The 24,694-nt window shown below is 41.9% G+C and overlaps 1 protein-coding gene across 1 annotated transcript in view; it reads left to right on the top strand.

Annotated features, from left to right (window-relative positions):
- The window catches only part of flt4 (fms related receptor tyrosine kinase 4), a 53,161-nt gene that overhangs the window by 14,276 nt on the left and 14,191 nt on the right, over nucleotides 1–24,694 (top strand). The window contains exons 2-15 of the mRNA XM_030740032.1: nucleotides 7,274–7,370; nucleotides 8,902–9,176; nucleotides 11,206–11,327; nucleotides 11,434–11,605; nucleotides 13,101–13,240; nucleotides 13,319–13,490; nucleotides 14,468–14,585; nucleotides 14,723–14,907; nucleotides 17,120–17,285; nucleotides 19,844–19,979; nucleotides 20,523–20,631; nucleotides 22,043–22,402; nucleotides 22,986–23,132; nucleotides 24,543–24,674. Coding sequence (XP_030595892.1) covers nucleotides 7,274–7,370; nucleotides 8,902–9,176; nucleotides 11,206–11,327; nucleotides 11,434–11,605; nucleotides 13,101–13,240; nucleotides 13,319–13,490; nucleotides 14,468–14,585; nucleotides 14,723–14,907; nucleotides 17,120–17,285; nucleotides 19,844–19,979; nucleotides 20,523–20,631; nucleotides 22,043–22,402; nucleotides 22,986–23,132; nucleotides 24,543–24,674 — 2,331 coding nt within the window. The remainder of the gene's footprint in view (nucleotides 1–7,273; nucleotides 7,371–8,901; nucleotides 9,177–11,205; nucleotides 11,328–11,433; nucleotides 11,606–13,100; nucleotides 13,241–13,318; nucleotides 13,491–14,467; nucleotides 14,586–14,722; nucleotides 14,908–17,119; nucleotides 17,286–19,843; nucleotides 19,980–20,522; nucleotides 20,632–22,042; nucleotides 22,403–22,985; nucleotides 23,133–24,542; nucleotides 24,675–24,694) is intronic.

Genomic DNA, 24,694 nt, shown 5'->3' with positions numbered 1-24,694 from the left:
CCATATGGAAGATATTGACATCTGGCACGAAAAACTTCCATCACTGTGAAACACAGGGTGAAAGAAACTGCAGCCTCTGCACTCTCACAGATGAGAGTCACCTAAAATGTGTATGGAAAAGAAATGCACCCTTCCCACCAGTCATCAATCTGAAGTGTCCAAATGGCAGAGAGGTCAGTGGCGTTTTGGCCTGCAGTCATGTGTAATGCAGCACAAAATAAGTTCTATCTCCTCCAGAAGATGTGAGAGAGCCACTTAAGATGAGTATCGAGTTGGCGCACATCATTTTCAAACTGCCGCTTCAGATAGAGCGTGTCAGAGGTGCTGAGCTCAGCGTGCATCGGCGTATTTGCCATGAATTCTATCAGTTTGAATGATCTGTGATTTCAGGGAGCTTTTAGCTTGACTCCTTGTGGGTGTTATGCTGCTTTTCCCTTTCCTGCGGCACACACATTCAAAACTGAGGTGTTTGCTGTAATAGTAAACATGGGTTTTATAGCCCCCCCCCCCTCCAAAAACGACACCTCTGGCATCTTGATATTTCATCTCTCAGGCATGCCAGTCATTAATGACATTTCAAAAAAGATGTACAATCTGCATCCGGCTTGTCAGTGTGTGATCTCCCAACAGATATTCAGGGAAACATCCATCACAGAGACTCATCTACAAAGGGGATTTAGGACACAGCTCATCACTCAGTCTGCACATCTACCAGATGTCAACATAGATCAGCCTGTGCACAGCAGTCATACATATTATGCCCTGATATACCTCATTAGTCTTAGAGCTATTTTTCAATGTACATGTTTAATTATTTGTCTGTCTTGTCTGTGTACAGTACAGGCTGTCAGTCAACTGTATCTTAGAATCAAAGATCGATATTGTTATAGTGTCACAGTATCTTACATATTGTAATGACCAATGTGAAAAAATGCTAAACAAATGGCAGATGTGTGGGTTGTGTAACACCACGTCTGATATTGTTTCACTGGTGGCGCTGCGTAGTTCAGTCATTTGCATTTTCTTCTTTGTTTTTGATTGAAAAAATGATTTAATAAAAGCTCTTTTACAAAGCGCTTCAAGTTTATTCACCTAAGTAAAGTTTTGGTAAAGAATTATGTTAAAAGAAACCACTGTTAGTGTTTGTAGGGATGCAAACCTCATTGTCCAAGTGTGACATTTTATGCACCCAACCTTCTGGACATAACGCTACTTTTACCTTTGCTTTTTAGAGCAAAAGTCATTACTCACAGAAGCTTGAGAGGCCATCTTCGGAAACATGTATATCCATAAAGCATTTAAAGCATTTTTTCAATTGTTCTCAAAGATGAGAAAAACATAAAGTACTGCAACAAGGATTTTTTTGGGGCACTCTGCCTGTTTTGTTAGTTCTTTAACTTTTCAGAAAGTTGCCGGTGGGATCACTGTAAATCCTTTTCAGGCACTTGATCATATGGACCAGACAATGATAACCAGGCTTGTTCTGTCTCTAGTCTGTCTGTCCTAAGCTATTTGACATGTCAGAGAGATATGCTTATTAGTGGGAGCAGATCAGTCCAAGTAAAAGTCTTTACAAACACAGGCAGCCATTCCCTTAGACATAACTACTGCAACATCTCCCTTTAGTTTTAGAAGCCTTCATTTTAGCATTATGGGCATTGCCATCTCGATGAGCCAGGAGTGACCATATAGAGATGAGAGGGTGGAATTAAAGTTATCAGCTAATGTGAGCAAATTTGTTAACAAGGGGTGTCCATAGATTGCACAGCTGCACCACTCAGACACAGATGGGCTGTTAGCTCAATAAACTGCACAGCAAATCATACAGCATAGATAGACATTTGCTGGCTCCAGCCACCTATGGTGGTATCTATCTGTCAGTCCAAACCCTTTACTTAAAGCCATGGGAAAATTTAAACAGCTGTGTGTGAAAAAAAAAAAAAAAAAAAGGCAAGACACTACATGGAAAACTGCCCTAAAAGATTATTTTAGGTGTTTGGATTAAATATTAAGTATGAAGTTTATATAAAATATTTTCCTATTTACGTCATCAGCATTAACAATTCAAAATGAGCCAGTTCAAGTGGTTTGGGCATCTGGGTAGGATGTCTCCTAGATGCCTCCTCGGTGACAAGTTTCAGACATGTCCTTCCAGAAGGAGGCACTCTGCCAGGCATCTCTTTTCTGGCTTGGGAAAGCCTTGGTGTGCACCCTTGGCGGAGCTGGAGGAGGTGGCTGGGAAGAGGGGGGCATCTGGACATCTTTGCTTAAACTGCTGCGCCCACAAATTGGATGTGGACAAGTGGCAAAAAATTGATGGCATTAATAAAAGATAAATACAGCTCGTCAGCAGCCACATGCACTGCAGTGTTCACCTGCAATTTGTGAGCTTTGTTTTTCTGATTGGTGTTGATTAAAGCTTAAAAAACCCTGAGACATAAGGCTTCTTGTAAGAACTGTGATAATTCAATCCAGTTTTATTTATATATCGCCAATTTACAACAACAGTCACTTAAAAGTGCTTTATATTATAAGGTAAAGACCCTACAATAATAACAATCAGACGATGCCCTATGAGCAAGCACTTGGCGGCAATGGGAAGGAAAAACTCCCTTTTAACAGGAAGAAACCTCCAGCAGAACCAGGCTCAGGGAGGGGCAGTCATCTGCCCCGACCAGTTGGGGGTGAAGGGAAAAAGGCGAGCAGGCAGAGATGAGGGATGAGCGAAGAAGAAACGTTCAGAACATCATGGGAAGCCCCCAGCAGCCTTGGCCTATTGCAGCATCAATAAGGGAGGGCTCAAGGTCACCTGATCCAGCCCTAACTATAAGCTTGCTCAAAAAGGAAAGTTTTGAGCCTAATTTTAAAAATAGAGAAAGTGTCTGTGTCCTGAATCCAAACTGGGAGCTGGTTCCATAGTAGAGGGCCCTGTTAGCTGAAGGCCCGGCCTTTCATTCAGTCTGAGAGTGAAGTGTGCTGTTAGGATAATAAGGTACTATTAAGATATGATGGGCCCTGAGTGTTCAAGATTTTGTACGTGAGGAGGATAGATAGTGAATGAAATTATGTTGCAGGCAAGAAAACAAATAATTGAAAAACATGAAAGATCTCTAACATACTTAAGGGCACAGTTGAGTCAATTTGTAATTTTCTCTAATTTATCATGACAAATGATCCATATCCTTGTACACATTTTATTAGCACACATCATTTAATCTACTGTCAATATAAATACAAGGTGATCAGGTTAGAAAAGTTTCTATTCTAAGTCTACCTCGTGTACTATTTTTTAGTAATTTGAATGTAATGCTTGATTAACTTGATGAAATATTGCAGGTGTCACCATACCCTCTGCATCCAGGTCTGTGAATGGGAAGGTGTGGGTGGTCCAGAACTCATGCATCTGCTGTCCTTAAAGAATGAGCCAAGAATCCTGGAGATGATCTCTGTGAGAAGGAAATCCACTCTTGTAAAAATAGAAATTTGGACTTGTCCTGACAGGAATTTCCTTTCTCACTTTCCCCTTGTCTGTAGCTCTTTTTTTTTGAGGGCGGGGGGCTGATGTTGGCCTCTGTGTACGCAATTTTCACAGCCCACTATTTGACTTCATAGCATCTCAAGGTTGGTGATGGGACTGAAGCTGGTGGCAGGTTCACATGAGAGCAGAGACAATATGTTGGAGGAGCCTCTGGTATTCCTCCAAGGCAGAGTAAAGATCTCAGAAAAAGTAAGGAAGGAATATCCTGCTGGGCACCAAGCTGGGAATGATTTATAGACTGCCACCAACTCCCACTGCAACATTCAACATGTTTGTTTTTGTTGAGAATGGCAATATTAGCTCTGAATTATTCACTAAAGTTAGTTTTTACTTTTGTTTTTTATTGGATTTTAGTGGTTTTATTGTTCTGAATGCTCTCATTGTCTATGCAGCAGTACCCCCCCCCCCCCATCCCATCCTTAAACCAAGCCAAATTTCTCCAAATAAAGAACCTTGAACCGTGAACTATTTAACATCCGTGAGAGGATATTGATGATGGTTTTACTGCTTCAGTTGTTACCTCCTGCAGTGAAAAACAGAGATAAGTCAAAAGATGAATCAATATTTGTGACTTTTTTAGCTTTTTTTTAAAAAAAACAAAAACATAGAATAATATTCTAATACAACACATGCTCATTTGTTTTCTTGGCAAAACTAGTGCTAACTGCTGTTAGCTTGCCTAGCCATTTAGCTTAACTTAGCATAAAGAAACTGGTGGGAAACAGCTAGCTTGGCTCCAGGTAACCCACCACTTACATGTATAAAGCAGCTCACTGCAAATATAGAACACATAACCAAAAGTAGAAACACTGCAAACAAAACAGACTACAGTAAAAACCTGGACACAGCTGGGACATTGTTTCATTGTGATTTTTGCTTATTTTTACTGTGCTTTGTGACTCAGGAAGTTACTGAAGACGTCTGCCTGTTGGTCGTGTCTCACATATTTCAGATATTACTGCAGATCTCTTCCGTTAGCCCACTTTGTTTCTGTGTTTTGTTGTATGTTTATGTATTTGCAGCTTGCTGGGTTGCCACAGTTATAGCCTTTGTGATAAGCTCAGCTAACCACCTGTTGCTTGCAGCTGTATGCAGATATGAGACTGGTGTTGATTTTTTTTTTTTTTTATCTAATTCACAGCAAGAAAGCAAATCAACATTTTTTATTTTATTTTTTTTCAAAATCGCACATCATTTCTTTAAAAATGATCAGTTTAGGTTTTCAGCTCTGTGCAGTCTTGAAAGGAAGCTGGGCTTATATTGTAAACACAAAAATGTACAAATAACTCGGCTCTGTGATGCTCCCTGGGCAGCAGGACATGTTGGAGGAGTGGGGCTGGTGTTTAAGATTCACAGTTGTGATGTATTTTTATAGTTTTAATTGGCAGCAGGTCATGACTGGCTGTTGTGAAACCACTGTTGCATGCTTCAACTGTTTTTGCCTAGTCTGCTGTCTGTCAGACATGTTTGAAGGTGTGTGAGTCAGTAATGTAAAAACGTGCGTGTGCTGCTCCCTTGCACAAACAGTTTGACCCCTGATAGATTTCTGTGCTTATGAAAGAAAGATAGCCCATATTGTATAGCCCATATTTTGTTCACAATAGAACAAAGAAAACGTATCAGATGTTTAAATGAGAAAATGTTCAACTTTAAGAAAAAAAATAAGGTCATTTTGAATTTGATGGCAGCAACAGTCTAAAAAAGTTGGGACACTGTTGTGTACTGTTCCATCTTCTTTTAACAACAGTCTGTGAAGTGTCTGTGACCTGAGGAGACCAGTTGCTGGAATTTCGGGAGAGGAATGTTATCTCCTTCTTTGATGCAGGATTTTAGCTGCTCACCAGTCCTGGGTCTTCTTTTTTTGTGTTTCAATAAGCCAAATTTTTCAGTTGGTGAAAGGTCTGGACTGCAGGCAGGCCAGTTCAGCACTCGGACTCTACTACAAAGCCATGCTGTTGTAGATAGATGCAGTATGCAGTTTAGTGAAATATGTAAGGCTTTCCTGAAAAACGACATTGTCTGGATTGGAGCATATGTTACTCTAAAACCTGGATATACCTTTCAGCATTGATGGTGCCTTTTCAGATGTGTAAAATGCCAATTCCATAGGCATTAATGCACCCCCAATGATCAAAAATGCAAATTTGACTAATTTTTTCCCTCTGCTGGAGGATGCAATGTCCATGTTCTCCAATAAGAATTCCACATTTTGATTTGTCTTACTACAGAACAGTTTTTCATTTTGCCTCAATCCATTTTAAATGAGCTTCATCCCAGAGAAGATGACAGTTTTTCTAGATCAGGTTCACATATGACTTCTTCTTTGCATGGTAGAACTTTAACCTGCATTTGTGGACGGCATGACGAACTGAGTTCACAGACAATGATTTCTGGTTTCCTGCAGTGATTTCCATGACAGAATCATGCCTGTTTTTAGTGTACTGCCTCCTGAAGCCCCGAAGATCAGAGGTATCAAATATTGATTTTCAGCCTTGTCACTTGCACGCAGAGATTTCTCCAGATTTTTGATGACATGTGCTTTAGATGATTAGATATTCAAAGTCTTCACAATTTTACACTGAGGAACATTATTCTGCTCCACAACTTGTAGATGCAGGTGTGGACTGATAAACCTCTGCTTATCTTTGCTTCTGAGAACCACTTAACCTAATTAGCTGCATGATGTTCCTCCAGCTGCTTCTTTTTAGTACCACTTAATTTTCCAGCCTTTTGGTGCCCCCGCCTCACCCACTGAGAAAGTTTTGTACAATCCAACAATTAGCATCACTGATACAATCAATCCATCAAGATCTAGTGATGTCTCGAGTGAGCATGATGTCTGCTTGGCAGTGAAGAGAGACTTATGACATAATTTGGTCAAGTGGAAGCATGTAAATAGAAAATAATATAGGACCTAAAATTAAACCTTGTGGTATACCACATCAAATTCATCAAATTCAAGATGAGTTAATATTTTTCTTGAAATAGTAAAATGTCTCAGTTTAAACATTTGGCATTCTTTTTGCATTTTACATATTGTCACAACTCTTTAGGAGTTGAGGTTATAAATTGTTGTCTGTTTTTACTATGCTAATATTTTGTTTTTAGTTTGTTGTAATGTTTGTGTGTAACCAAGTGCCTTAAGAAGCACTATGTATTTATTTATTCCATCTGATGTGGAAAAATGGTCATGATTTGTTTTGTAAATGCCTCTCCACTAACGTACAGCCTCTCAGTTTCTGCTCTTGCACTGTGTGTTTTCCTCCCCTAATGATATCCAGGTGGGGCATAAGTCATGGTGACACTTTTATATATGATCGACTGTAGGTGTGGAGTCTGACTAAGCACTAATGACACCCTGAGGGGACTCTACGATGGTAATGACATTCTAGGCCGGCTATATTAACCAAGCACCAGTGAGTGAAGTGAATGCATCAGTAATGAATCAAGGGCAAACAGGTTCTGTTTCAGAGGAGCAGGTGAAGAGCTCAAAGCAGCATTGCCTCACGAAGAGGCCATGATTTCTCTGTCTCTGTGTTTTTCAGCATCAGCGACCGGGTCCTTTAGCAGCAGATTGCCTTACAGCTTGTAAATGTAATAACCACTGTGTCAGATTTCAGATTCCCGATGTGTTTCAGAGATTTGACAGCTTACCAGCAGCTCTGTCAAAAACACTAGGTCCTGACTGACCTGTGTAACATGATTCTAATGCAGTTGGCTCATTCATTCCCACAGGTCTGGTGATAGGCTTTTCTATGACTCCACCCGTCCTCGACAGCCCCAAAAACGAACTAGTGATTCCAGCCCACACAACGCTCACTCTCACATGCAGGTATGTGTTTGTATGCTCCTTTGGTTTTGGATTTACTACATACACTTGTGTATGCCTGTGAGTTATTTCAGGAAATTGAAAAAAAAAAATCATCCTTAATAAAAAGAAAAAAAACATGTGTTACTTTACTTGTAATCCACAAAAGAGAGAAATATAGTTTTTACTCCACTACAGTTCTCTTCTCGGATAAAGTTTCCAGTTTTATTTGCATGGTTATCTTTGATTAATAAAGGATCTGGACACTGATGTAGTGTTAATATTTTTCATAGCATTTTATATGTCTAGCATTTATGATGCAAACTCATTAGTTCAGTTTTATTCATAAATTATAGGCCTTGTATCTAAACTATGTCAGGTTACATACTCAGTTTGAAATTGGACTCCTTTTACTCTACTTTCTCTAAACCATGCAAACAAAAGGCCATGTCTTATAAGAAACAGATTTTTTTTGTTCTAAAGCAAAGCCAGCCCCAATTTAAACTGAGTCTGTGTGAGATATGAATTTGCTCATAATAACTATCCTATATCCCTATAAAATCTCAGCTGTGCTGTGTGCTGCCACAGGCACTCACTCCTTTAACCATTTTATTTCTGTGGCGAACAAAAAGAAAGAAGAAATGCTGTCTTTGCCAGAGTTATTATTATTTTTGGACTTTTCCCAGAATATTTCTCAAAAAGATGTTCTCATGTAAAAAGAAAAAAAAAAAAAAACCTTTGATGGCCACACCACCGAGAGTCTCTTGAGAGGGAAAATCAGTTTAATTTTAGCAATTTCTAGAATTATTCACAAAGGATGGAAAATAAGCCACAGAATACTTTCATTATAATCTGTCATGTTCGTGTCATTTCCAGCCATCACATTTTGGCACCGTCTGCAAATTTCTGACATTTGTGTTTAGTGGAGGAAAGTGATGAAAGCATAGCTATCGGTTTTCAGACGGCCATTATGGTTGCACTCAATCCCGTTCGTAATGCCTCCGGGTTAACATAACTGAATTTATGTGACAAAGCTCAAAGCAAACAAGGATGTGCAGATGTTCAGGGAAATTTATATCAGCGCACATGCACAAGAACACACACCACACTCACAGTCACATAAACAAACTCTTAGTTTTTATAGTTAATTTGTGGCAAATTAAAACAATTTAATAATAATAATATCTTTATTTAGCACAGAGTGCAGAAAGTGTTTCATTGGATAAGCAAAAAGAAGGTTAATTCAATAGTTAACATTGCTGATACAATCAGTCTAACAACAGTTAGGGGTCATCTGGTCCCAAAGAAATGCATATATGCACAATGTCTGCTTGGCAACGAAGAGAGACTTTATGACACTAGATAATTTGGTCAACTGAAGCATGTACATAGAAAATAATATAGGACCTTAAATTGAACCTTGTGGTACACCACTGGGAATGTGAGAATCTGGGCATTAACTCCAGTAATCCTTCTCATTTTAATTGTGTATCATGTAAAAGCTCATATTAAGATCAAATCTCTTCCATGTCTTTGACTTTTTATATCTCTTCAGGGGATATAACACTCTGGCCTGGGCCTGGCCTGATGGGACTCTGGTTGGACAAGAGCTAACCTACCGTCACTCCCAGCTGCCGTCCATCTCGGCCCCCGGGCAGAGGGTAGCTTTAGTCACTGAGTGCCCGGGGCAGTCTGGGAGGCCGTACTGCAAGAGGCTTGTCCTGAATGCGGCACAGGCTAAAGACACAGGCTACTATCACTGCTCTTATAAGGATGCCAAGGCCATCGTTGACGGCACCACTGCCGTCAGCATTTATGTCTTTGTCAGGGGTGAGTCACATAATCCTGCACGCACGCTAATTCTGACACCAACTCACATGAAAATGAAACTGAAAACATTTAAATGACTTGTTTACCTCACAGGCTCTGTATAAAACAATTATAAAGGACTGTTTCAATCTTTTTCTCATTTCCTTTAAGGGTGATTGTCAGAATGTGGTGCACAACAACAACTGTCAGCTTTGACAAAACACCATTTTTTCCAACTGAGATTCTTCTTTTCTGTTTATACGTTATTTTATGTTGAGTCTTGATGTTTGTGGGTTGATTTTGCTGCTGAATTTGTTTTTGTAAAAGAGTGTGTTTCATCCCATTGCTTGTTTGACCTGGTCTACAGCTCTTTGGCTTGGCTGTGTGTACCCTTTAGTCCTTATTTCTGTTTTCCTTGGGATGATGGCAAGTAAACCATAGCTGTCCTGTTGAAATAGATCTCTTGTTTGAAAATTACTTCAATAAGCAAAACAGGCACTGTTATTAGAATTGGAAGTTTGCCTCGGTCACACCCTGGAAGCTGGGAGAATGCAAAGCTTTTGATAAAGACAGGAATGGGAAGTTTGTCCACTTCCCTAATTAAAGAATGGATTTGTTATTCATTTCTAAATATTCAAGTAAATAACATATCGAAGAACTATTAATATGTTCTTTCCAATGTTAATTCTTTGTCATATACAAGTTTCAGAGCATTGATCCTATTTCGAACTCTAGAACTCAGAACTTGTCTCTTTACTTCTCCTCGCTCTGTGTGCCATGGGAGAGGAGGAGAAGGGAGAGGAGACAGAGAGACGGATGATTGTCATGTCGGGGAATCCTGCTGACCAGTCCACTCATGTGAAACGTCTGTTTATCCCCTCTGACAAGGTGCCAAAACAGTTTCCACAGATCTAACCGGGGGGCTGATCATAAGCAGATGGAATCGCAGCCATAAATTAGACCCAGTGTGTGGAAGGATGAAGGGGACACATGTGGATTCAATTAGATGGGCAGATGTCAGCCTTTTACCCCTTCAGGGCTTTCCACTGTGCTCTAAATGTGTAGTGTGAATGTAGAATATGACTTTAATACATGAATATGCTGTTATTGAATATTGCTACATGCTTACATACACAAAAGCAGACACAAGCAAAGCACACCAACACCTGCACAATCTCACGCAGAAACCGAGCCTCACATCCCTGATGCTCTGCAGCCTCTCCTTGCCTCGAGTGGGAGATCGCCTCCTCCAAAGCTGACTGCAGTCTGATACCTGCGGTGATTTATTGAGAAGAAGTAAAACTGCGAGGAGCTGTGTATTATTTCTGTTGCTTGTGTGTGTGTTCAGTCCACCGCAGGGCAGAAGTGTACGTCTCTCGATACGACTCTCTGTTCGCCCTTGCAGTGGCTTGAAGTGATAGGTTCGAGTCGTGCAGAAAAAAAAAAAAAGTAGAAATAACTGAAGGCTTATCGTGCAAAACAAGACACAAGAAGAAAAACTAGCATGCCTTATAACATCTTTGGCTGCTGTTCAAGCATCGCCAGTACTGACAGCAAAGACAGAGAGGTAATCATTTTTATAATAGCGTGATTGCTTGTTGGGAGAATATTAGGTTTTATAGTGATAAGAGCTGCAGTGTAAATTGGCAGTGCAATTGCTGCTATGTCTCCCAAAGTCCTGCGCATCAGTAGCTGCGACAGCAAAAAGGGAAACATCAAGGTGTTAAGAATGAAACACAAGAGAGATATTTTCCACCACCAGAGAGCCTGAAGTGAAACTGTAACACCATTTAGAGGAGGACTAAACCCCTTGGCTTTCTGTCTCTCTGCTGATGTGTAATAGTGGTTCTTAATGCTATTTGGTAGGTGGGGACACACTGAGCTGTTGGTAATCATGATAAACTACACATGAGGCGTGTCCTTAGGGGTCATTATCAGGATGGGAGAGATCTGGCTGTCCGTACATGAAGTTAGCTCAGTAATAGCTGCCATTACCCCAGCTGCTATCAGGGTTGCCCTATAACACCTCCCTCTTTCTATCTGCATCTAGACTCAGAGCAGCCCTTCCTCAACAGCGGCAGCCTGGAGACCATTTTCATCACACACCACTCCACGAATGTAATAGTGCCATGCCTGGTCACAGTGCCTGATCTGAATGTCACCCTCTACACGGTTTGCACTCAAAACAAATTTCTCACACTCTGTTCCTCCACTTAAAGCTGTCAACCGATGCTTAAATTGATGATTTCAACTCCAGTAATCATTTTTGTGCATTTAGGTGTCTACCAGTCCCAAGCCTCTGGAGAAGAACGGGATGAGATGGGACAACAAACAAGGCTGGTCTATCCCCAGAACCATCGTAGACAGCAATTTTCTACTTGGATTTTTTTGTGCGGCCACACTGGGAGGCAAACAGTACCAATCTTCCAACTACCTGTTCCACATTACAGGTAAAAATAGTGTGTTTTCTCCAAAAGTTTAAAAAATATTTTCCAGTATTTAGCATGAAGTCCTGCAGAAATGCATAAACTGAACTGAACTCTAATTGTAACTTCGACAATTACAAAAACAGTGAGGGCTGACTACACTGGAAACAGCATGGGCAGAAAGTTGCCTACCCTGAATCGGGGGATGGAGTGCTGCTGACCTCAAATGGGAATATAGTCATGCAATACAAGGAATAGTTGGTGGATCTCCTAAATGACACTGACACACCAGGGAGGTCACCAAGGAAGTTAAAAAACTTGGGTGGGGCCCTCGGGGTGGATGAGATTTGGCCTGAGTTTCATGGCTCTGGATTAGAGTGATACAGGATTTTTAACACTGACACTGACATTTGGTGATTAAAAAATCTGATATATCAGCCAATATTTTTGTATTGGCAATATATCGGCAATCATACTGGCCAACTGAGATATTGGTCAGCCAATATTGTGAGATTGTCCTGCAACACTGTGTGGCAGTTAGCAATCTGGGGTAGCTGTCCAACTTCAGGAGGTATCACACTCCTTATTCTCCAGACATCTCTGATTAGACTGCTGCCCCGGCACTCCAGACCCGAATATGCAGCAGAAAATGGATGGATGGGTGAATGGAGTTATAAAAACACTCCTGACCCAGGACAAATATTTGAATTAGATTTGAGACTCTGCTCTTGTTGAAAGACAAATTAGCTAGAAAATCAAAGGTGGTGCTAGACTGACTGCCCTGTCGCTATAATTTTCCAGGGTAGTCGGCGAGCCAATTAAGCCTTAATGCTGACCATTTCAAGGCTTTTATTTAATTATGTCATTTCCTCTAAAACAACTCCCTTTTTATGTGAGGCTGGAGTCATTATGTCACTAGCATTAAAAGAAAAAAAAAAGCACATAGAAAAGGCAGGCATAATCAAATTTTGGAAAACTCAGCCGAAGAGGCGAGATCGTATTGTATGAGATCATTCACCTCTGTATTCAGAGGGCAAATGGAAACTCATATTCACTACTTCCAGCCAAATGTAATAGCCACATCAGTCAGAGGAGAAACTCAGAGTCTTCACTCTTCACACTAATGGAGTGTATAAACAATCAGTAATCAAATTCTGCTTTTTCTTCTTCTTCTTCTTATTTTTTTACATGCAGTCATTTTCATTCACTGCCCTAAATATCAGCTACACTGTCCACTGTCAAAAGTTTGAACACTTTCACCCATTCATATGAATAGTGCATAATAGTGTAATAGTGTGTATAAATATATATATATATATATATATATATATATATATATATATATATATATATATATATATATATATAGTAGCCTGGGATGGCTTCTCAGGTCCAGAGGAAAGTCATTTCCTCTCATCCTGCAAGGAAGGAAAACTGCTGACAATGTCACTGTGACCTCTCTCACTGTCTCCCCTCCCTCTGTCTGGTACTACCTCACCCATTTTCTTTTCCTGGACAGGAAGTCAGGTTTACGATGTCAAGCTGTTTCCTGAGGAGCCAGTACAGCTGATAGTGGGGGAGGCCCTCACCCTGAACTGCACAGCGATGGTGGAGTTCAACACAGGGGTGGACATCCAGTGGTCTTACCCGGGCAAGCAGGTATTAGCAGTCGGTCACATGTTGTATTAGTAAGGGACAAACCTGAATTTGTACTCACAGTTTGTTTCTCCTCACCAGATGAACAGTTTGGTGCAAACTAACACCCAGCGTGAACCTCTGCCTCAAGCCACAGCTGCTTTTAGCATCCTGACCATCCACAGTGTCAATGTCACAGACTCCGGCTCGTACACCTGCAATGTTTCCAGCATGGACGCAACATATACCCAACAAAGTCAAGTCATAGTTCATGGTAAGCAGCAGGATAGAAAAGACCTGTACCACCCATCAGTCTGCCTGCTTGCAAATCTATCAAAAAAGTCATGCTCTATATGTAGTTGTGGTTAGCTTCCACATTAATCCCTGTAATGAAAAACTTGATATGAGAGAAGAATAATTTAGAATAATGATGGTGCAATATCTGTGATGATGCTCAGGACACAAGTGTAGAAATATACACTGACACCATAATCAGAGGAAGGAGCTGGAAGTGACACACAAAACTTCAGCTCCTGTTATCCTTTTTTTTTTTTTAATTAAAACAAACCAGATTACATTCATTAATTTGACCTGTTATAGGTCTTTATCATTATAATTTTATTTTCAAACCTTTTTTTTTGTCTGTAATAGAATGTGTGATGTGAAACAGAGCAAAGTAAAAAGAAGCATAACCAAACACAGAAAACTCTCTCAATGGTGTTTTTGAGAAGCCTCATGTTCAGATTCTTTTCCACAAGAGAAAGGCCGTTGAGGCCTTCTCCTGTGTTCCCTGAGGTCTAAAATCATGTGTTTCACTCCAAAACCACGAAAGGTGGCAACCCTGTGACTAGATAGCGCCCATAACAAAGCAACCTCTCATTACCTCTAAAAAAAACACATCTAAAAAAATTAAATACCTTAGAGTTTTAGAGTTTTAAATTGAGTAGGGGTGCATTTTATTGTTTATGGATTAACTTTTATACAGTTTTCTTTTACATGGGTTCTCCAACAAAAATCAATCAAATATTAAGTGCTGCAAGCTTGAAGAAAGAATTGATTCCAATGGTGACTTAAAGTCAGTGTAAGAGAATAAAACTTCGCTTAGTGTACTGAATCCAAGCTGACTACACTGGAGACATCTGTAACATCTTAAAGAGCCACGTTTTAAGCTTAGGGCAGACGAGTGGTTGGTACTCTAACCTTAAGATTTCAAAACCCTTTATGTAAACAACTGAATGCCTCTGATTCCAGAAAGGCCATTCATCCTCCTCGACTACAGAACTGGACCCGTTGTGGAGGTAACTGCTGGCCAGAAGTCGTACAAAATACAAGTAAATGTCTCTGCCTTCCCCACACCTGAAACGCAATGGTAAGAGGAGCCTCATTAAATGTAATTGCAAATGTCCAAAGGCATAATTAGGCTTCACAAATCTGAGATTTGTAGCTCAATTAAAGAGCAGAACACCTCAGTAGCAGCATATTTTGTGTGTATGTGTGTGTCCGCAGGTATAAAGATGGAAAGCTGATAACCCAGCGCCCAGAATTCAAGATGAAAAGGATAAAAATGCACCTTAACCATGCTTTGGAGATTAAGGATGTTTGTCAGGAGGATTCTGGGCTGTACGCTGTGGTTCTGAAAAACAATGCTGCTGGGCTGGAGAGGAAGCTCAACATCACACTTGTTGTCAATGGTATGTGCATATTGCTCTGTGCACCTCCACTGGAAATCACAGCAAATATTTTAGGAACAAATATGAAGCAGCAGTGTACAGCTATAGAGATTTACTGCTTTTCCAAGTAAGGGAATGTAGAATTTACTTTACTGTAGATTTACTTTCTAATCATCTTTCTAATCATCTAAAAAAGGAGCAAAGTGGTAAACATTGAAGCAATTACAAAGAGCATCCATCCATCCATTCATCCATCCATCCATCCATCCATCCATCCATCCATCCATCCATCCATCCATCCATCCATCCATCCATCCATCCATCCATCCATCCATCCATCTGTCCATCCATCCATCCAACTTCTCTGGTTTAGCTGGGCCGGGTTGCAGTGGCAGCAGCCCAAGCAGAGAAACACAGGCTTTCCTCTCCCCAGCCACCTCCTCCAGCTTATCCGGGGGAACACTGAGGCATTCCTACGCCAGCCAAGAGATATAATATCTCCAGTGTATCCTGGATCTACCCCAGGACCTTTATCTGGTAGGACATAGCTTGAACACCTCACCCAAGAGGCGTCCAGGAGGCATCCTAGTCAGATGCCTGAACCACCGCAACTGGCATCTTTTGATGTGGAGGAGTAGCGGCTCTACTCTGAGCCCCTCCCAAATGACTGCACTCTTCACCCTATCTTTAAGGGAGAGGCCAGCCACCCTTGGAGAAAATTAATTTCCACTACTTGTATCCACAATCACGTTCTTTTGGTCACTACCCAAAGCTCATGACCATAGGTGAGGGTAAATCGACAGCTTGGCTTATATGGCTTTTATTAGTTTAGTCTCCGGCTCTCCTCTCACCTCACTTGTGAATGAGACCCCGAGATACTTAGTCCTTCACTTGGGGCAGAAACTCGTCCCTGAGCCGGAGTGGGCCCTCCACCCTTTTCCAGCTGAGAACCATGGCCTCAGATTTGGAGACACTAATTCTCATTACTGCCGCTTCACACTCGGATGCGAACCATTCCAGTGTGATCAAGAGGCCTCCACCTGATGAAGCCAACAGGACCACATCATTTGCAAAAAGCAGAGATGAGATTCTGAAGCCACCAAAGTGGAATCCTACTGCTACTGTGCTCCACCTAGAAAATCTGTCCTTAAAAATTTTGAACAGAATCTGTGACAAAGGGCAGCCCTGGCAGTGTCTAACACCCCGGTCCAACACAAGTCCGACTTATTGCCAGCAATGTGGACCAAGCTCTCACTCCAGTTGTACAGGGACTGAATGGCCCGTAACAATGGGCCAGACACCTCATACTCCCACAACAACCCCCCCCCACAGGATACCCTGAGAGATGCAGTCAAATGCCTTCTCCAGATCCACAAAACACATGTAGACTGGATGGGCAAACTCCCACGCACACTCGAATATCCTTGAGAGGATGAAGAGCTGGACCAGCATTCCGCGACCAGGATGAAAACTGCATTGCTCCTCCTGAATCTGAGCTTCGACCAACACACAAACTCTCCTTTCCAGGACTCTGGCATAGACCTTCCTGGGGAGGCTGAGGAGTGTGATCCACCTAAAGTTTGAGCACACCCTCTAGTCCAGCTTCTCGAAGATGGGAACCACTACATTAGTCTGCCAATCCAGAAGCACCACCCCAGATCTCCACATGTCTTGGCTGACAAACAGAGACATGTCAACCAAGACAGCCCTACAACATCCAGTCTTCAGGACCTCAGGGCGAATCTTGTCCACCCCAGGGGAGAGGTTTTGCTTCAGCCACTGCCCAAGCTGTGTTCCGCTTGGCCTGCCGCTAACAAGCCCGACAGGACTCCTTCTTCAGCTCGATGGCTCCGTCCCTGAATTGCAAATAGTGCTGTATCTAAAATCAGGAAAGAGTTACATAATAATGAAACTGTTTGATCCATGTTGAAAAACAGTACTTGCTATTAATTTTCTGTGTGATTAATGCAAAGCTGTTTGTTGTTTTCACAGTTTGGATGATTGTACTTGCCCTGTATAATCCCATCTGAACTGTAATGTCCTTGTCCCTGTAACATTCCAAGAATTCCAAAATCAATTTTTCTCTCAGTTTGTGTTAACCATGATGGTTTAGCATCTAATCCAGAGTGTTTCCTTGTTCTACTCAGTGATCACAGAGCCTACTGAGAGCCTGTGCACCTAAATATTTTGACTGGCTGGAAGAATTGATTGATCAGCTCTCTTCTTCTCTCAGTCCCCCCACAGATTCATGAAAAAGAGGTGGCAGATCCATCCAGCCCTTACCCCAGTGGAAGCAGCCAGACGCTGACGTGTACCGCCTACGGTGTCCCCATTCCCAACATCAGCTGGCAGTGGAGGGCCTGGGGCCCCTGTGTCCTCAACAGCACCCAAAGAAGACTGTAAGAAAAAAAAGTTCAGAGACATTCACTCATTCATATACAGGACTGCTAGTTTTGCAGTGTGTGACCAGTGTGTGTGAAGATAAGGTTTGATCAGACAAGACAGGAAAGAGGGGAAGAGCGGGATGCAGTGCATGAAGCATTATGGGAGACCAAATAACAAGAAGAGGTCAGTGTGAAATTATCCACTGGGTCTGTGCACAAGAGAGGGAGGAGATGATAAAAGAAGAGGAAGGTGGTGGTGGAGGGGCTGAAAAAAGCTAATATATAGAGGAAGGTGGAGGGGAAGGAAAGAGAGGAAAGAGGAGACTAAAGGGAAAGCTTCTGTTCGATGTCCAACCAGCTTCCTCCCCCACACAGTAATAATGTGCCTGTCACTCTACTCTGCCATGGTCCAGCTCTCGCACACTACAATTTTCTGCATAAGGCACACACATGCACACATGCACAGAGAGTCTGAAATGCACAGAAACCACCTAGATGTTGTTGAACCCAGCCAGAGTGCTATATAATACAAATACACACTTAAATGCATACATAAACACTGAAAAACACTCACTTATTACCGGGCATCACCTCAGGTGTTTTCTGGCTTTCTTTATCTCTTCTGAAATTAAAAAAAAAAAGATGTTATAATGAATTCTCAGCACAACCATATTCACTTATTTCCTATTTCTTTAGCCCTGGTGTTTTAGTTGCTTCCACTGAATATCTCTCTAATATCTGCCTGCCTCTACCATCTTCCTCTCAGGCTTAATTTTGGAAGATATTGCTGTTCTGACCTTTCAATGTCAGTATGCAGTATGAGTGCAGGTACACTTGTTCTGAGAGGTGCTCTGAAACTCACAGCAGTGGCAGCTTCGGTTCAATTTTGGCTGAAACTACCCAGTTCATATTTTGTTATAGGCACTGTCGATCTAATATGCCATTACATGGACAGTGAATTCTGCCTCTTCTTTTTTTTTTTTTTTACCTTTGCTGAAATTCCTTATTCATTCTGACGGTCCAAAATATAGTGCAGGACTTCCTGCTAAACCCATCCTTTGTCACAGGCTCCTGTGAAGTGTGGCAGCACAGTGTGTTCCTGATGAAGTGTGCTTGATTAAAAAATAATAATTTCAGGATATCAGGCTTTTGCTTTTGTTATATCAGTGGTGCTAGCCTTTTTCTGTAGAGCCTGAGAAATTACTTTCAGAAGAGTAATGTCTTGGCCGATATTATCTGTGTGTGTGTGTGTGTGTGTGTGTGTGTGTGTGTGTGTCATACTACTCACAAAGGCACATTGTGGGACTCCCCCATTCTTGTGGCAACAGAAAACAAGTGCACACAAAAAACCGGTCCTCACGCGAAGTTAAGATTTTTTAGTTAAAAAGAAATAGTCCGACCTCTTGTTGCTGAGCTCAGTGGCTTGTTAATAGTACTGTCAGATTCATATGCTGAATATGAATCTTCATCTAGGAGATGACTTGTTTAACTTAGCATAAAGACTAGAAATAGGAAAAGAAAATAATCCCCTGACTGCATGTAGGTTGTTTTGTGGGGGCCCTTCAGTCTTACAGATTAGACAAAGGAGGTTTAAGATCTTATTTACTGAGCTTTTGCTGAGTAATTTAGCAATTTAAAAAGGCTTGCTGCAAATTTTTCTGACTATGTTTTAAATGCTACGTGCAGTGTTCATACTGTCAGTAAAATAATTTGTGGAAAACAGAAGACAGTGTTTCTTAAATAATTATATATGTGTCTATGTGTAGTACTGTGTAAAACTCTTGAGCCACCCCTCATCTTTTTATATTTTGTTTGGAAATAGGTTCAGCGATTTATTTGAAACATTAAACATACAGTATATAAGACAAAAACTGAGTTTGTACAATTCTAACGAGCTTGAAAGTCAATATTTGGTGCAATCACCTTTAATCTTCACCACAGCCTGACCTGTCTCAGGCAGCTTACTTTGTCATTCTCCAGGATTCTTGAAGGACATTCAAAGCTCCTCTTTGGATGTTGGCTGCCAAAGAAAATACAAAGAAAAAATTTCAAAGACCTTCAGAAAGCCTGAACTATTGTTCAGACCACTTTAAAATTTACAAGAAGGTCTGGCTCCTAGGAATCAAAATACAAAAAGATGAGGGGTAGCTTGAGACTTTTGCACAATAGTGCACATTGGTATTTAAGAATTATTATTATTTTTTAAGTACATATACCATTAGATTCTGTAGAGTAACATGAAACTGAACACAATGGCCTGCTAATGCAGAAGAGTTGCCATATGGAGAAAATACTAAATAAAAATACCCTTTCATGTTTCATTAGTTTCAGCGCTTCAGTGTGGATTGTTGTAATTGATAACTTCTTCCATTAGTTGCTAGGAAACTTACCATAATTGCATTGGCTTGGGGGCTTCAAGCTGATGTGAAATGTTAGCCAGTGTGTGGAAAAAGAATGCTCATAAAACTTCAGGATATCATTCGATGTGCTTCTTAATTCCCACCCGCTGCCCACTCTGTGCTGTACATGTCAATGAGGCGAGATGTCATGAATGTGTCTGTGGTTCTCTCCAGGGCCCGACGAGACCGGAAGAGTCGGAGTGACAGGATCTCAGACTGTCAAAACTGGCAGGACATTAACTCGGAAAATGCGATGAATGAAATCGAACCGATTGAGTCGTCTCTGGAAGTGGTGGATGGACGAGAAAAGGTTCAGCTCATTGTGATTGTTGCTGGCTTTCTGCGGACAGACGTATTTTGATTATAAAGTGATTGCTGGGATAAGAATTACAGAATATAATTAGGACCCAAGCCATAAAAGAAGGCCTCACATGAACATGAACTGTGATGTTTTTATGTAAGTGTCCCAAATTCTGAGCTCCATAAGAAAATTTGTCAATCAAGAGCCATTTCCACAGCAGAAATATTTAGAACAGTCTTCCTCTGCAGACTTCCTGTAAGTCCTGGTTATAAACACATCCAGGGGTACACACAAGGGAAAAATTTACACGTACCCATGCCTGCACATTTATAAACCACAGCCGTTAAGAGGAAATTATACATACACACGGTCACGCACGCATACGTCCTTTCACTCACACCTGAGTGAGTTTACGTGTTTTTGGTCTGTCAGCAGAAAATCTGGTTTGCGTCAGCTCACGAAGAATTACATGACAGCAGATTGCACTTCCTTTTAAAATGTGTGTTTCCATGACATGAATTAAAGTCTCGTCCACCTTTCCTCACCTCGCAGAGAGTGAGCAGACTTCAGATTCGCAACGCCAGTGTTTCCGTCATGTACAAGTGTTCTGCTGAAAACAAAGCGGGCAAAGATGAGCGGCTGATCTACTTCTATGTAACCAGTGAGTATGTGTGGTTGGATATCTCCCAAACTCAATACAAAAAATAAAAAAATATATTGTTTGGTTGGTTATACAGCCAAAGGTCGATCCAGGTTTTGCTGTTACCCCATTTTAATAAAGATGAGCAGAATTTGTGGATGGATTTTCAAATTAGCCATCCTGGGCACAAGAGCCAACAGGTCATTTTGCTCTGTCACTGGGCTCAGTAAGTTCTGATCCTCTAATATGGATTCTAATCTGTCTACAAGAATAATAAAGCTACACAATGCATAAGCCTACACAAAATGCGTAAGGCACTATGTAATCTGTGCTCAAAGGTTTCAGTAATCCAATAAAAACCAAAAAGCACGGCTGATTTCAATTTGGCCCTTGAAGGTTGTTGCACCGCTTCCAGCACTCCAGCTCAGTTTGGATTTCTCTCTGGAAGTCACGCTCTGACCGCTTGCAGGTGTCCATTTTGCAGTGTGTGCTGGATCTCATCCAACTTGTCAAAACAACGACATGTCATCTCAAATTCCCCTTTGAGGAGCAGGACAGAGTTGCAGTGGAGCTAAATCTGGGCAAAAAGGGCAGGTGGTGAGCCACAGTTCTGTTTGCATGGCCCGATAGCTCACGATGGCACGACGGCACATGCCACAGTAGAACTTGGTGTTAAAAATCCGACTGTGATAGAGGAATACAGGGTGCACTACCCCGAATGACAACCCCCCCCCTAAAAAAAAAAAAACAAGTGGGTAGGTTTTTGGTTGAGCTTCTGACATGATGTGCCTTCTTTGGGTTTGGACACTGTGTGCTCTTTCAGTAAAAACTCATTAAACTCATTAAAAGCGATGATCCTCGCCGTGAAAGTTGATTCGGTTTGGCACAGCTGTGAAATCACAGTCATACATGTGCAAGTGGCCAGAACGGGACTTCAGGGAACGGTCAGAAAAAGAAAAGTAGAGCTCCTCGTGTTCGGATATACACGAGGAGCCCACGTTGTAGGGGACAGTGGCCGAATTCAAATCAAAACATTCAAAGCAAATGCAACAACTTGTGTTGTTATTGCTTTAGAACTATTAGAAGTCTGTGCCCAAAACCCCGTTGCCTCGTCACACTTTCATGCCAAGGAAATAGTCTTTATGAAAACAACTCACACTGAGGGTGGCCGGTAATTTATGAGAGTAACAGGACCCAATGTTGCTGCAGAATTTTTAAATCCTGAGAGCAAGCACAAATTGGAAAGCTTAAAACAAGCCCATCCTATCTGCACTGTATGTCTAGATACCACTGGACTATATTTTCTTTTTGGTGTAATTCGTGTAAATCTATCTTCTAAGGAGTGTAAGTATATATTTTTTTATTAATATGAAATTCAAAGCTTTTTAGAGGTTAACATACCGGCCCACCTCTTCTTCTCTCACCTTTAAAGCGATCCCTGAGGGCTTCAGTGTGGACGTTCAGCCTTCTGAGTATCCCCTGGAGCAGGAGAAAGTGTCTCTCCTTTGCAGTGCTGATAATTACACCTATGAGCAGCTGCAGTGGCACCGCCTGGACCCTCAGGCCCTGCAGGACAAGGAGGGTAAGCCCCAGGAGCTGGACTGCAGGAGCGTGCACCTCTATGCTAATCCTCTCCCTGGTGAGCTCTCCTTCCAGGAGTCCTCCAACAGCTGGGTCTTGGATTTCACCATTGACTCCATACAGCTGCAGAATGAGGGACATTATGTATGTGAGGCTCAAAGCAGACGCAGTGGGGAGAAACAGTGCCTGTTCCGATACATCTCTGTCAAAGGTGAGCGATAAGAGGGCTAAAAGCTCCAGACACAGAGATGCGCGCACACACACACACACACACACACACACAGCTCTGAATACAGAAGGTAGTCACTCTATCTACAGCACACTAGGCTGTACTACTAATTATAGAGAAAAGCCCAACCCTTGGCAGAGGCAGCACACATGGGTCGCAGTGGAACTGGCACTGAGATGCTGGAGGCTTAAAAATACCCACACTCAAAGAGCCCACGCAGCCCAATACCCACATCCACACATAATGGAGAAAATACTTGATGCCTGCGCAGCATCAATATGTAGTGACACGAAAACAGAGCTGAGATGCTGCAGGGCTGAAATGCACTAATAAATTCAAGCCTCATTCATGCTGTGTGCTATGTAACCTTGCATCAGGGCCTGGAGGACATATGTATGCTTTAATGGGATTTTTTTGTACTTTTGCCCTTTTTACAAAACCACAAGAGCATATCTTGTACATTTTCACTCTGTGAGTTGATGTAGTGCTGATATAGTGACATGGTTATGATTTCACTTTCTCCCTCCTGGTCTGTATGTCTTTCACTTTCCCTCTCCCTCCGTAGCCCTGGAGGCACCACGCTATAAGCGCAGCCTCACCAACCAGACAGTGAATGTGACTAAGTCTCTGAAGATGGAGTGCGATGTGGAGGGTAGACCTCTGCCCCGACTCTTCTGGTTCAAAGACAACCAGCCTCTCCACCAAATGTCAGGTGCATGAATATATCAAAATGTTTGTACAACAGGCATTCATGTCCATACACACACTCCGACAACAACTCAGAAAGCCTGGCCCTCTGAATCTTGATTTGACAGGACTTGTATCATCCACTTTACATTCCAATAGGCTCTGTTGATATTTACACAGATACAGCAACTTTTGGTTCAGTATGATAAAGGTCAGTCCAGCTATTCGGGTAAAGATCTTGAATTTTTAATCCTGGGGTCTGCTTTCTATCTTTTTGGCTCTGAATGATTGGGAGGTGCAAAAATAGCTCAAATCTATAGCCAGGAACCTTGAAACAGTTGCAAAGTAATACTTGAGTGCAGTTGTCCAAGTCTAAATAAAAGTAGCTCCCATGCTTTTGCAAGTACTTGAGCCTGGTCAACAACATGCCTTTAGCTTATAACATTACCGCCACTCTCTCTCCGGCACTCAGAACAATATTTTTCTTCAGGAAATTTTGCCTCGGTGTAGGATTTCTTCTACACTGTCCTCCAGGTCAACACTATCAGCGCAAACGTGATGCTCTTGCAAGGCGCCGTGTCTGCAGACGGGACTGTTTTTCATTGGTTTTCATCCATTTTTGGCACAACTGGCCACAACTTTGTCAAGGTGTCGCCTTGCAGAGTTAATCAGTTTGGTTTGTCAACTCTGTGACGTTGCTCCAGTGTTCCTTTGAGTTCCATCTCTCACAATTACACTGATGTCTTCCTGAAAGAAGTCACCTCCTGTGAGATTTCAGGATTAGTCAAAACACAGAATAAACATTACCTTGGCATGGACAGTTGCTCTTTGGGGTCAGATTGCAGTGTTTCACTAATTATTGGCCCACTTTTAAACATTTGTGTCTTAATTATCAATCTGCACCCAAATAGAAAGGAAAGTAGTGTTCTAGATACCATTGCTTTCCTTTATGAGCCAACTCCCACACAGGAACACGGTGGAACAAGTGGGTCAAACAGAACTAGTGACAGGAGTTCTTGTGCTGATGTTTTTGCTGTACACCTCCACGCGCACACACACACACACACACACACGCACATAAAACCCTGTCGGGCCGACACAGCTCATTAACTTTTTAGTCTCTTCTTAACGTGTGAACGAGATGAGTCTGTAGGGTGGGTCAATGCGGGTCTGAATGACAGCTGATGCCCTGGGATCACTCAGAAGAGGCTGCTGGGGCACACAGTGGGATGATGGAATAATAAATGAATCCTGCAAATTGTGGTCCTGAGGTGTGACCAGAATTCAAAAGGTGTTGTTGAAAATGGTGTTGAATTCATGATGCGAAAAGGTGAAGAAGCGCCACCAAAGTCACACGGCATTGTTTCACAGATTTTGAAGCATTGGTTTGAGTGCGTGCCACTAACAACCCCCCCCCCCCCGTGCCTCCTCGCAGGGATCCAGCTGCAGGACTCAAACCGCACGCTGAGTATCCAGCGGGTCAGAGAGGAGGATGCCGGTCTTTACACCTGCACCGCCTGCAACCAGCGTGGTTGCGTGAACTCCTCGGCCGCCGTCAGCGTCATCGGTGAGACAGCCGCTCACACG

Source organism: Archocentrus centrarchus, chromosome 10 (genome assembly GCF_007364275.1).
Source record: "Archocentrus centrarchus isolate MPI-CPG fArcCen1 chromosome 10, fArcCen1, whole genome shotgun sequence".
Taxonomy (NCBI): domain Eukaryota; kingdom Metazoa; phylum Chordata; class Actinopteri; order Cichliformes; family Cichlidae; genus Archocentrus; species Archocentrus centrarchus.
This window is presented reverse-complemented; position numbering and strand designations above follow the sequence as displayed.